The sequence below is a fragment of the Pelobates fuscus genome, chromosome 13 (genome assembly GCF_036172605.1).
Source record: "Pelobates fuscus isolate aPelFus1 chromosome 13, aPelFus1.pri, whole genome shotgun sequence".
Classification (NCBI taxonomy): domain Eukaryota; kingdom Metazoa; phylum Chordata; class Amphibia; order Anura; family Pelobatidae; genus Pelobates; species Pelobates fuscus.
The window spans coordinates 92,202,459-92,216,646 of record NC_086329.1 but is presented as its reverse complement, the minus strand read 5'-3'; the positions used below and the strand labels follow the sequence as shown (position 1 = coordinate 92,216,646).

The window sequence follows — 14,188 nt, the reverse complement described above, 5'->3', positions numbered from 1 at the left end:
TCGGCTCTAAAAAATCAATATCGGTCGATCGCTACTTTATAGATCCCTGGTAAGAGCTCACCTAGAGTATTGTGTTCAGTTCTATAGAGCAGATCTCCAGGAGGATATTGAGAGGTAGTGATAGTACTTTATAGATCCCTGGTAAGATCTCACCTAGAGTATTGTGTTCAGTTCTATAGAGCAGATCTCCAGGAGGATACAGAGAGGTAGTGATAGTACTTTATAGATCCCTGGTAATATCTCACCTAGAGTATTGTGTTCAGTTCTATAGAGCAGATCTCCAGGAGGATATAGAGAGGTAGTGATAGTACTTTATAGATCCCTGGTAAGATCTCACCTAGAGTATTGTGTTCAGTTCTATAGAGCAGATCTCCAGGAGGATATAGAGAGGCAGTGATAGTACTTTATAGATCCCCGGTAAGATCTCACCTATAGTATTGTGTTCAGTTTTATAGAGCAGATCTCCAGGAGGATATAGAGAGGCAGTGATAGTACTTTATAGATCCCTGGTAAGATCTCACCTAGAGTATTGTGTTCAGTTCTATAGAGTGGTAGTAATAGTATAAAGCAGATATACCTGAAATTATAGAGAGGTACTGCTAGAACTTGATACAAGTCAAATATGAGATAACTATTATTGTCTACGTATATCAGAGATGCAGAGTAGCTGGGAGTTAGTAATTTCATAGTGCAGGAGTGATTTAAAACAGTGACATCACATGATAATCTTACAGGCAAAGGGCAGAGTTTTCCGTTCACTTTCACAAACAGGTTCGGGGGGAAATAGTCTTCTTGAGGACAACTGGTCTCACACAAGCAGAACCTGAGGGGACCAAAAAAAAAACAACAAATCCAAGTCTTATTGTGCCATCTTTTGCTGAAGCAATTATTTACTCACACAACAGAATATTAATGATTTTAAAATGAAATTTTTAGGAGGGCGGCCATCTTGATGCATATAAGAATCCGCTTTTATGTTTCTTGCAGGTAAGCTGTATAAACTGGGAGGTCATCTTGATTTACCCAAAATTTAACAAGTAATGCTCTCATACAAAATCCAAAAAAAACAAGATGAATACTTCCAGTAAACCCAATCTGCTTGTTATATATAGGGCAGCAGATTGTAGGCTTAGTATACATCATTAGCTATGATTGACATATTTTCATCATATTTTGTATATTATGATATTCCTCTACCACTATATAAGAACATACTCGCTACATTTAAAAAAAAATGATCTCAGTGCTGCTGTCCAGTATGCAAATTATCTTTAAACATACTGAACTTATATGTAACTGATGTAGAATTATTAAAAATCTTTATTGAACTTGTATTGAATTATTGCACTAACTCCATTTTAACTTCATACTGTGACAAATCCTCCATTTTGTCCTCATAACCTGACTTCTTCATTTTAAAACTACATTACATGACAGAATTTCCCAGCACATCTAACACAATGGACAAAGACTGTATTTTCTATAAAGACATGACTAACTCAGGAACTGCTGAATTTCCCCTAACTCGCAACATAGTATAAATTGAAGGCCATGAGAACACTGTAGTAATGAAATGTTCTATTCATAAGAGACCTTGCACCTGACCACAAGACCTGACATCACTGACCGTGTAAAATGACGCTCAAGCCCCCCTTTTCCACCGAGTAAACCTCATGCTAAGGGAAATGGCGCTTGAGCCCCTTGTCCCCACCCGTGTCCAAACAATACCACCTCTCGGTGGGTGGGCACGTAGCTAACCACTTAGTTTTTGAGCCAATTAATTATATTGATAGGTGGACACTAATCCAGACACTTAACAATTAATCCAATTAATGATGTGTATTTACTGATATCTTGATAATCAATGATGACGCAAAATGCCTCTTAAAAGGGCCTGCGAGCCCGCTCTTGCTTCACTTGCCAATAAATTTCCTCAAAGTTATTTTAACCTGAACTCCGTGTGTCAGACTGAATTACTTCAGCGTATATACGCAATTCAATTTTCTTAATTTGGACAGGAACAGATAGACATTTAAACATTTTGGTTTACTGCTAAAAAGTACCATAACATAAGTACACCCAGTTATCACAAAAATATTTAGATTATATATACACACACTTAGCAATCCTATAGGAATTGCCTGTCTTTCAGATCTCCTCAGTCTGATTTAGTATCTCCTCTAGCTCTAGCTTGCTCAAACAGGAGAGATCTGATTCTGCCCTTAGCTGGTCCTCCTTGGCTAATCAGTTCATCTTTTTAAGATCAGCCTGTACCCTTGCTTCTTTGTCTGTTTCTTGTCAGGATTACAGTTGATCCAGCACACAGAATAGTATCACACCGAGGACTAAGGAGAACGTCTAACCGGACCTTAGAATGGACGGACTTAACAAACCAGAGAATAGTCAAAATACTATCCGAGGTCAGGGACACAGAATGAGACACAGCGATAAGGAAAAGCCAATAGTCAAGGATACCAGAAGTCAGAACAAAGCCAAAGTCAAAAACCAGAAAAACACGATCAGGGACACACTCTTGGATAACCATCTAAGGGAAACCACGACAGGGCAATGAGCTAAAGGAATAAGTGAGTTTAAATAACCCTCTTGCAGATCCGATTGGCCGTACCTAGCCTTCGACCCCAAAACATGCGTGTACATCTTTTGCGCGACGTCACCCGCACGTCAACGTCGTCTTTAATGTAGACAGACGTGGGGCTGGCGTCCAACAACATGTCGCAAAAGCCAGGCATCATGGAAGAGGACTGCCGAGCGGCACTCCTCTTAATCTTAGGGAGGTAATTATCTCTGTGTTTGTCACATGGAGACGAAGGATACGTGACATCTCTATCCTCTCTTATGGCCTAGATACTCCTGAGCTCCTGCATCTACCAAGGCTGGCAGCAGAAGTCCCAGGGGCCACCTAACTGTAGGACACAACCTGTAGGGAATGCAGAAGATAAGACAGACACTCAGTTGGTTGATGTAGATTAATAGAAACTAGATTGTTTTACTTGCTTCCATTTTATAGAATTGCACGTGTTTGGTTCATCAAATAATAGATGAATATTGGCAAGGTACATTTCATTGTTAATAAGCCGGATGCTTGGTGGATGCTTGGCAGAAGCTTGGTGCCCAAAGTGTATGCGTGGCAATCTTGTGAAATGTATGTAACTGCAAAAATAGTATAATAAAGCTATAAACATTTATGTTCGATTAGGAATCTACCGTGCCTTCCCCTTGTGTATCGAGGTTTGCCTCTTCCCTGTGTATCAAAGCCTGCCTTCCACCTGTGCATCGAGGCCTGCCTTCCCCCTGTTCCACCGAAGTATCGATGCATGACTTCCTCCTGTGTAACTAGGCCTGCCTACCCCCGTGTATCAAAGCTTGCCTTCCCCCTGTGTATCGAGGCCTGCCCTCCACCTGTGTATCATGGCCTGCCTTCCCCCTGTGTATCGTGGCCTGCCTTCCCCTGTTACACCTAAGTTTCGATGCATGACTTCCTTCTGTGTAACTAGGCCTGCCTACCCCTGTGTCTCGAGGCCTGACTCCTGTGTCTCAAGACCTGCCTTCCACCTGTGTCTTGAGGGCAGCTTCCCGATGGGTCAGTGTTGCCACATCCTCCACAAAAAATTAGGCCCATTACCTAAAAAAATAACCAAAAATAGCCCAAATTGTGCCAAAAATAGTATCCTACTCTTCTCCCAGCCCGTCCCTCTGACAGACTCTTCAGCCAGCCAACCTGCACCCCCGTCCCCGCAGAGGCTGACATTGTGGTCTCTGGACACCCCTGGCCAGGGATGTCGAAGCAATAATTAACCAGGTGGAAAGGGGGCGCGCACAATAAAATAGACAAGCTTGGTGGGAAAACCGCAGTATTGGCAAAACTGCACTGGATCACAGGCCCGTTCCTCCCCTCCCCCTGGGTACCCAGCCTTGTCCCTCCCCCTGGGTACCCAGCCTTGTCCCTCCCCCTGGGTACCCAGCCTTGTCCCTCCCCCTGGGTACCCAGCCTTGTCCCTCCCCCTGGGTACCCAGCCTTGTCCCTCCCCTTGGGTACCCAGCCTTGTCCCTCCCCTTGGGTACCCAGCCTTGTCCCTCCCCTTGGTTAGCCAACCTGTCCCTCTCCTTGGTTATCCAACCTGTCCCTCTCCTTGGTTATCCAACCTGTCCCTCTCCTTGGTTACCCAGCCCTGCCCCTCAGTCCTTCAAGCGACCAGCGACCATCCAGAGTTTCCCTTGTTCACCTTCCTAGAGGTTCTGTTTTATTACAATGTGCTATTGACTCTTTGTTTTTGCTTTATTTGTTTGCTTTGTGTTGAATCATGAATATATCTGGATTTAGTTTCTCTTCTGTTGTCTGTTTTTCCTGCACCTTGAGTTCCTTGTCTTTCTTCTAAACAGTCACTGGAGGCAGACTTAACCCTGCAACGAGATGCCGTGGTCTTGGTGCCTATATTGTGCCTCTAACTTATAATTCTTTGTCTCAGCACTCCTCCAAACCAACCTTGACACATTACTTTACAGATAGTCACTAAAACCATATATCCATATAGACTTTTTGGGGCAACACCGAGTACGTGACTGCTCACCATTAGACCTCCCAAACATGCACTGCAATAAATCATAAGTTAAGCGTGTTTTACCACAATGTTTCTTATCTTATTATTCCTCATGTCTAGCTAGTTACTGAGGCATAGCTGATTAGCTTCTGACCAATGTCGAGATATGAAAGCACAGCCTGAATATGCAGCTTTTCTACAAATATGGTCTCAAATGCCTTTACAACTGTTTCCCTCTGTCATAAGTTATGCTTGCCTATGCAGGTGGGACATTGCAATGCCTATGTGTCTATCTTTCTGCACTACAAAATTAAAGAATTGAGAAAAAAATATATATATTTAAAAAGTTTATTTTACCTCAGTTGTACTTGTACTGTATAATCACACTTGGCTCCGGGTAGAATATCTCTGCCAAAAAAAAAAAAAAAAAATCAACGTCTGTATTGTAAATGGTTCAAGCAGCAAGCAAAAAAAATTAAATTAAATAAATTAATTAAAAAAAACAAACAGTTTGGATACAAAGTTGCATATTTAAAGAAAACTGACGCATAATTTACCAGGAAATTGACTAAAAAGGACCATCATCCAATCAACGAAAGATCGCCTCTGATATATTGCTTCTCTCAAAAATGTAGGTTCTTTAACTGTACATAAAAGTAGCAATTTTAGGTTTTCTACAAACCATCAATATAAAGTATACAACTGGATATTTTTCAGACTTTTGAACTGCTTCAAACCATGACTGCACATTGTATCTAAATGGACCTTTTTAAATAGCTTTAAGTGAATACCCAATTGCAATTTCAGGTCAAATTTGAGATATTTTCCTTAAATATTGCAATTTGAAAACATACCTGGCTTATCCGAGCAATTAAAAGTTTTGCATTAACAAAGTATCTCGATCAGTTGCAAAATACTGCCAGAGTTAAACACTAAAGAGGTCGTCCATTTACTAAATAATCAAATTGTGGTTAACGAGAACAGCTAGGTTCCTGACTATAATGCAAAAAGAATGCCTACATTTTACAAATCAGATTACACTTCACCACAATTTGATAACTTTCAAATGTTACATCAAAATAGCCAAATTAGAAGAAAAAAAATTCAATGTGGTTTCACTTTGTATTTCAGACAATTGAAACTTTGTGTCTCTGTGAGAGATTTATACGCCTTAAAATGACAGTGGGTGGCTAAAGCACACTTAGTCTATGGTTTCCTTCATTCTGGAGGAGTATTGGGAGGCTATGGACATGCAGTGCGTATAAATACTATATTATATGCTGATATTACTGAACCTACCTTGAAGTGAGGATCTGATGAACCTGCTGTGGAGTTAATGCAAAATTAAAGTGTGCCTCTTCAAACCGCTGACTGTTCGTGGAGGCTGGAAGACAAACACAGAAACGTAATGAGGTCCTACTGGAGACACTAAAACTTGTCTGAACTTGGATAAGGCTGATGGTCACATGTTGGTTAAACCTGCCATCTCAGCCATGGTAAACCCTTACATTATTTTCCCGAACCGCTAACAAATCTGTTTGGAGTCTATGGGATGCTCACGTAAAAGACACTTTTTTCTATATATTAAACCAAGACGATTGAAGGAATAAAATGCTCTATTTTACCAGCTCTACAAGTAATCAGATCTTAACAGTATTAAACTAACTATGGGTAATAGAAAGACACATTAAAGGGACAGCAATACCTATTAGAAGGTGTCATCTACATGTAATCATATTTAAAGGGGACACTATAGTTACCAAAAAATATTTAACTCCTGCAGTTTCACTGCTCAATTCTCTACCATTTAGAAGTTAAATTACTTTTGTTTCTGTCCATGTAGAATTAGCCACAACTCCCCTGGCTGTGACTCACAGCCTGCACAAAAAAATGGTTTCATTTTCAATCTGACATTAACATATGTTTTTATCCAGTGCTCTGTAAATTGAACTTTAACCCCTTAAGGACACATGACATGTGTGACATGTCATGATTCCCTTTTATTCCAGAAGTTTGGTCCTTAAGGGGTTAAAGCAACACTATAGTGTCAGGAATACAAATGTGTATTCCTGACACTATATGTCCAAATGCTCAGTTTAGGTGGCCGTCCCCCCTTGCCCCTGTTAAAAAGGGGAGTTATCTTTTTTCCCCCAACGCCCTGCAAGTCTCCTCGCGGCTGGCTCTGCCACCACTCTGCCTCCTTGGCAATCCAATGTTTTTTCAAAAGAAAGCATTGGGAGGCTAATGTGCATGCACGGCAATCAGCATCTCTTCTTAAAGATGCATTGAACCAATACAGCTCTATGAGGAACTTCAGCACCTCTATGCTGAACGTTGCACTAATCCAGGAAGCACTTCTAGTAGCCGTCTGAGTGACTGCGACTAGAGGCGTTACTAGACAGCAATGTAAACACTGCCTATTCTTTGAAAAAGCAGTGTTTGCATTAAAAAGGCTACAGGGACAGGTTATGGACACCAGAACAATTACATTAAGCTGTAGTTGTTCCGGTGACTAGAGTGCCCCTTTAAATCACACACAGGAGGGTTCTGCACAAGAGGCTATTAACAGAGCAGGAGATAAGAAACTCTAAATTAAACAGACTGTACAATAAAGGAAGGTTAAACTTTAGATCTCTCTTTACAGGAAGTATTTAGGAAGGCTGTGTAAGTCACATGCTCTCAGCCTATCAACAGCTCCAAGTCCAAGGATTCCTTATCCAAGCTTGGAACTGCAGCAGATATTGGTGGAAAGAGCTGACAGGAGCCAGATTCAAAACTCTGCGGTAAAACAGTTATCAGTTGTAAGCCGGCACACTTGAGTCGACCTTGAACAATAATAACTACATTCTAATGAAATTGTTATGGTGCACAGAATGTCCTTTTAAGCATCATGGGGCCTACAAGGGAAAAATACATCCTATTATAGGCACATAAGACCAGTGGTGGAACACTCACCCAATGTGGTGGGTTTAATGAGCTCATCATAGACCTCATAAAATGGAAGACGTTTCATCTTAACATCAGGATGCAACGGGTGAATAGCTGGTGAGAGATGCTGGATATCTGTTTCGTGCTTAGGACCCATCATGGGAACTGAAGGCAACATGGAGGAGGTAACAGTGTTTGAATTGGGACTGGCATCATACGCCAGGTGGCACACTGAGCTTTGTGTCATTGAGCTGGTAGAGGTCAGGGCACCTGTTTGTATGTGTAACATGGGTAAGCCAGCTGTGTTTAGGATCTTGCGAGGGTACCGTCTCCGGTACAGTTCTTTGATCTTCATTTGCACGGTTGAATTACAGCCGAATCTGACAAGTTGAAGAGCTTTAGCGAGTATCTCCTGCTTTCTTCCAGTCTTGTTCCGGCCAGCAAAACTCAGTAGAACTTGTAGTTCCGATACTCTAAAGTTCATAACCATATGCTGGAAAACAAGAAATGAGCAAAAGTTAGGTAATGGTAGATTTATAGAGCAGCAAAAAAAAAACCAGAGGGAAAGCATAAACTATTTAAAAAAAAAAACATTTACAATTTGGATCAGAAAGGGGTATATCTTACTTGACAGCTACAATAGATAAAAGAAAAAATGCAGTGATATTGCCAGTGCAGTCCACGTAAAGAGTCTAAACACAGAAACCACTTGAGCTTGCTGAAGCAGTAATGGCATAAGGGCCAAGTCAATGTACTCTGAATTTTCCTCAAAAGCTCATTGTCCTGCTGTGTGCCCAAGTTTCATCCCTAACACCCAGGCTTCTGCAGTTGAGGCCTGATTGCTATACAAAGCACAATGCACAGCCACTCTCATTTGCCAAGTGCGCTCAATGGATGCTCTCAGCTAATTTATGCAGCCCTGATTTGACCCAATGAAAAGATGCATAATTTAATGCAAGCAATGGCTTCATTGTAGGTATGTCTACTAAGCAGTGACTCTTATTTATTTTGTATTTGGGCAGTGAAGTGTCCCTTTAACAGGACTCTATCGTCACCAAAGCAAGTTTAGCATACAACCATAACCCTGCAGTCTCACTGCTCAATTCTCTGCCATTTAGGAGTTAAAAATCACTTTTTTAATGCAGCCCGTGTCACACCTCCCTGCATGGGCACAGCCCTCCCAAACACTTCCTTTACTGCACAGTCTGTTTAATTTAGAATGTATTATCCCCTGCTGTGTTAATAGCTTGCAAGACCTTGCAACACCCTCCCGTGTGTGATTAAAGTTCAAGTTACAGAGCAAGAGACAAACACGTCTAAAGCAAGAACATCTGATTGAAAATGAAACCATTTGGGTTTTTTTCCCCAATGCAGGGTGTGTGGTAGAACTGCAGACAGAAACAAAAAGGGATTTAACTCAGTGTTCTAGGGACTGACTGAAACTGGACTACAATTCCCACAATCCACCATGAATGGTATGAATTTGCAAGAGGTAGAGAGAATACATCAGTTACAGACACAGGCCATTTTAATACACTGTATTAATTAGAGCTAAGAAAGAGGTTATTCTCTTTATGCAAGGTAACCGGAACTCTTTTCCCATCCCACCACTTGTAATATATAAAATATGCCTTAATATACCCTCCCATCTGATATTAACATACAGTTACAAATATACAGACATAAGCTTAGAGAGAACAATTATGTATGGTGCACGTGCAATGAAATGAAATAACATGTCAACTGGTTTATAATTTGTCAAATTTGAATTGTCCCTTCTTATTATAACTGCATACGGCCTCTGTTAATTACAAATATAGAAACTTATTGGCTACCCGACTGGTAACCATCACAGTAGTTCAGAGGCTGAACAGCTGACAATAATCCCTGTGTTTTATTGGCCTCATGGCTGATGTCAATACGAGTAGCGCAGGGGATGCACAGCTGACAATAATCCTATAGGTACCTTACCACAGACTGTCTACAATTTAATTGACTCATGGGTGACATTGCGGAACACAATCCCTGTGGCTCAGTGGCTGCACAACTGGCAACAATTACCATGGACAAGGCCCTCACAGGTGGCAACAATCCCTGCAGGTAATAGAGCACAGGCTAGCTACAATCTCAGTAGCCACACTGCCCACACACGTGCCTACCATCCATGTGGCTCTGTGCCTGCACATTCAAGGACAAAACTTATGGCTTAGGGATCACATCATCGGCTACAATCTCCTGGGGCTCAAAGGCCACATGCTGGGTCTCAATCCCCATAGCTCAGGGGCCAAATGGTTGGCCACAATCCCCGTAGCTGTGGGCCTGCATAGCTGGTGATCTCCCTGTCTTGCAAGGCTGGGTAGAATCCATGTGTAGAGATGCATTATAACTAAAATAGAAATAGCTAGTTCATTATTAATTGTTAATATCACTGGTTCTACTACAAGCAACATGAATAAGATGAGCTAGTGCTAGGCAGTGACACCAACATGCACTGCTTCACACTGCCCTGTGTATGTTGGTAAACAAATACGTGATATAAATGTATCACACTTAGTGCAGCATCCACAAGATAGATGACTGCTTTGTGGTCAGGCAGAGACGTCTCAGAGACGATTCAATAACTGTCTGCAATTAGAGATGAGAGCTCATATAGCAACACATACATGTGTAGAATATACAGCACACTGAACATTGTCAATAAACAATACTTTCTAAAAGGGGGGGGCAGGACTAGTTAAATTGGAACAATTATATATATACACATATATATATATATATATATACACACACACACATTCAATAAATTATAAACGATTAATATTCGAACACAATAAATATTACACACACAATAAATGTCACACATTATTATTCACACACACACAATAAATATTACACACACAATAAATGTCACACATTATTATTCACACACACACAATAAATATTACACATTATTCACTCACACAATACATATTATACATCATTATTATTCACACACACACACACAATAAATAATACACATTATTATTCACGCACACAATAAATATTACACATTATTCACTCACACACAATACATATTAAACATTATGATTATTATTCACACACACACACACACACACAATAAATATTACACACTTATTATTCACACACAATAAATATTACACATTATTCACTCACACACAATACATATTAAACATTATGATTATTATTCACACACACACACAATAAATATTACACACTTATTATTCACACACAATAAATATTACACACTATTATTACTCACTCACAATATTACACATTATAATTCACACACGCACAATAAATATTACACACTTATTCACAAACACAATAAATATTACACACTTATTCACACACACACAAAAACACACAATATTACACATTATTATTATTCACACACACACACACGCACACACTAAATATCACACACAATAAATATTACGCATTATTATTATTCACACACAATATTACACACTATTATTATTATACACACACACACAATATTACACACTATTATTATTATACACACACACACACAACACTTTATAAAAGGGGGGCAGGACTAGTTAAATTGGAACAATTATATATATATATATATATATATATACACACACACACACACACACACACACACACACACATATATATATATATATATATATATATATATACACACACACTCAATAAATTATAAACTATTAATATTCAAACAAAAAATATTACACACACAATAAATGTCACACATTATTATTCACTCACACACAATAAATATTACACATTATTCACTCACACACACACACACACACACACACAATACATATTATACATTATTATTATTCAAACACACAATAAATACTACACATTATTCACTCACACATATTGTCATACATATTATACATTATTATTATTCACACACACAATATTACACACTAGTATTACTCACACACACACACACACACAATAAATATTACACACTATTATTATTCACACACAATAAATATTACTCACTATTATTACTCATTCACAATATTACACATTATAATTCACACACGCACGCACGCACAATAAATATTACACAAAGTAGATGGTGGGAACCGCACTCAATCCCAGCGGCCAAGGGTGCTCCGCATCAGGACCAGCAATCCCAGAATTATACACGAAAGAAGAAAGGACCACAGGCACTCCAAATTGAAACCGTATGCAGATTTATTAGGAAAAAATGCAACGCCAAGCAACGTTTCGACCAACATGTGCTTGAACATGTGCTTGAAAAAGACCTTTGTTGCAATAAATATTACACACTTATTCACACACACAAAAAACACACAATATTACACATTATTATTATATACACACACACACTAAATATCACACACTTATTATTATTCACAAACACACAATAAATATCACACACACAATAAATATTACGCATTATTATTATTCACACACAATATTACACACACACACACACATAATATTACACATTATTATACACACACACTATTACACATTATTATTATTCACACACAATATTATTATACACACACACATACAATATTACACACTTTTTATACACACACACACACACAATATTACACATTATTATTCACACACAATATTAAACATTATTATTATGCACACACACACACACACACACAATATTACACACACACACACACTCAATAATACACATTATTAGTACTAGTTAAATTGGAATACACACACACACACACACACACAATAATTACACATTATTATTATTCACAAACACACACAATAAATATCATAGTACAGGGTGCTCTATTATTGGTGGGGTCAGTCAGGGAAGGTGTCCATAGTACAGGGTGCTCTATTATTATTATTATTATTATTATTATTATTGGTGGGGTCAGTCAGGGATGGTGCCCATAGTACAGGGTGCTCTATTATTATTAGTGGGGTCAGGGAAGGTGCCCATAGTACTGGGTGCTCTATTATTATTATTATTAGTGGGGTCAGTCAGGGAAGGTGTCCATAGTACAGGGTGCTCTATTATTATTATTATTATTATTATTGGTGGGGTCAGGGATGGTAGTACAGATAGTGCTGGGTGCTCAGCTCGTTGAATGTCATGTTATTGTCTCCGATAGGCCTCAGTCAGATCCCCGATGCTCTCCCGCCCCCCTGCCCGTGTTAGCCCTTACTGTGCCCCGCATAGCCTCGCCGCGATGCCCGCTGCTCTCCCCGGTACCTTGAGCTCGGTCAGCTCCGCCATCTTGAGACATGGCTCGGAGACAGGAGAGCCAGGGACCGGGGAGAAAGAGCCATCCCGGCAGGGAGCGGAGGGAGAGGCCGGGTACCCACACTGACATTACACACCGACTGCGGGCTACTGGGAGCACGGGGCTATTACCAGCCAGTCGGTGGGAGCACGGGGCTACTACTAGCCAGTCTGTGGGGGTGGGAGCACGGGGCTATTACCAGCCAGTCTGTGGGGCTGGGGGCTATTACCAGCCAGTCTGTGGGGCTATTACTAGCCAGTCTGAGGGTCTGGGAGCACGGGGCTATTACTAGCCAGTCTGTGGGGCTATTACTAGCCAGTCTGTGGGGCTATTACTAGCCAGTCTGTGGGGCTATTACTAGCCAGTCTGTGGGGCTATTACTAGCCAGTCTGTGGGGCTATTACTAGCCAGTCTGTGGGGCTATTACTAGCCAGTCTGTGGGGCTATTACTAGCCAGTCTGAGGGGCTATTACTAGCCAGTCTGAGGGGCTATTACTAGCCAGTCTGTGGGGCTATTACTAGCCAGTCTGTGGGGCTATTACTAGCCAGTCTGTGGGGCTATTACTAGCCAGTCTGTGGGGCTATTACTAGCCAGTCTGTGGGGCTATTACTAGCCAGTCTGAGGGGCTATTACTAGCCAGTCTGAGGGGCTATTACTAGCCAGTCTGAGGGGCTATTACTAGCCAGTCTGAGGGGCTATTACTAGCCAGTCTGAGGGGCTATTACTAGCCAGTCTGAGGGGCTATTACTAGCCAGTCTGAGGGGCTGGGAGCACGGGGCTATTACTAGCCAGTCTGTGGGGCTATTACTAGCCAGTCTGAGGGGCTGGGAGCACGGGGCTATTACTAGCCAGTCTGTGGGGCTGAGGGCTATAACTAGCCAGTCTGTGGGGCTATTACTAGCCAGTCTATGAGGCTATTACTAGCCAGTATGTGGGGGTGGGAGCATGGGGGCTATTACTAGCCAGTCTGTGGGGGTGGGAGCACGGGGCTATTACCAGCCAGTCTGTGGGGGTGGGAGCACGGGGCTATTACCAGCCAGTCTGTGGGGCTTGGAGCACGGGGCTATTACTAGCCAGTCTGTGGGGGTGGGAGCATGGGGGCTATTACTAGACAGTCTGTGGGGGTGGGAGCATGGGGGCTATTACTAGACAGTCTGTGGGGGTGGGAGCATGGGGGCTATTACTAGACAGTCTGTGGGGGTGGGAGCATGGGGGCTATTACTAGACAGTCTGTGGGGCTGGGAGCACGGGGCTATTACTAGGCAGTCTGTGGGGCGGGGGACTATTTCCAGTCAGTCTGTGGGTCTGGGGGCTATTACTAGCCAGTCTGTGGGGGTGGGAGCACGGGGCTATTACCAGCTAGTCTGTGGGGGTGGGAGCATGGGGGCTATTACTAGCCAGTCTGTGGGGGTGGGAGCACGGGG

The 14,188-nt window shown here is 41.4% G+C and overlaps 2 protein-coding genes across 4 annotated transcripts in view; both read right to left on the bottom strand.

Moving 5' to 3' along the window:
* Nucleotides 1-14,188, bottom strand: part of ARHGEF2 (Rho/Rac guanine nucleotide exchange factor 2) — a 602,646-nt gene that overhangs the window by 190,087 nt on the left and 398,371 nt on the right. The gene's annotated exons all lie outside the window — the stretch shown is intronic.
* The window catches only part of PIAS3 (protein inhibitor of activated STAT 3), a 32,877-nt gene that overhangs the window by 12,645 nt on the left and 6,044 nt on the right, over nt 1-14,188 (bottom strand). The window contains exons 1-5 of one of the 3 annotated variants that reach the window (XM_063440418.1): nt 12,733-12,765; nt 7,515-7,980; nt 5,859-5,943; nt 4,917-4,967; nt 733-823 (exon numbers count right to left, since the gene is read on the bottom strand). In XM_063440418.1, coding sequence (XP_063296488.1) covers nt 733-823; nt 4,917-4,967; nt 5,859-5,943; nt 7,515-7,980; nt 12,733-12,756 — 717 coding nt within the window. In that variant the 5' untranslated portion in view covers nt 12,757-12,765. Of the gene's footprint in view, nt 1-732; nt 824-4,916; nt 4,968-5,858; nt 5,944-7,514; nt 7,981-12,685; nt 12,766-14,188 lie in introns of those variants that run through there. The other 2 variants (XM_063440419.1, XM_063440420.1) reach the window with 2 other exon arrangements.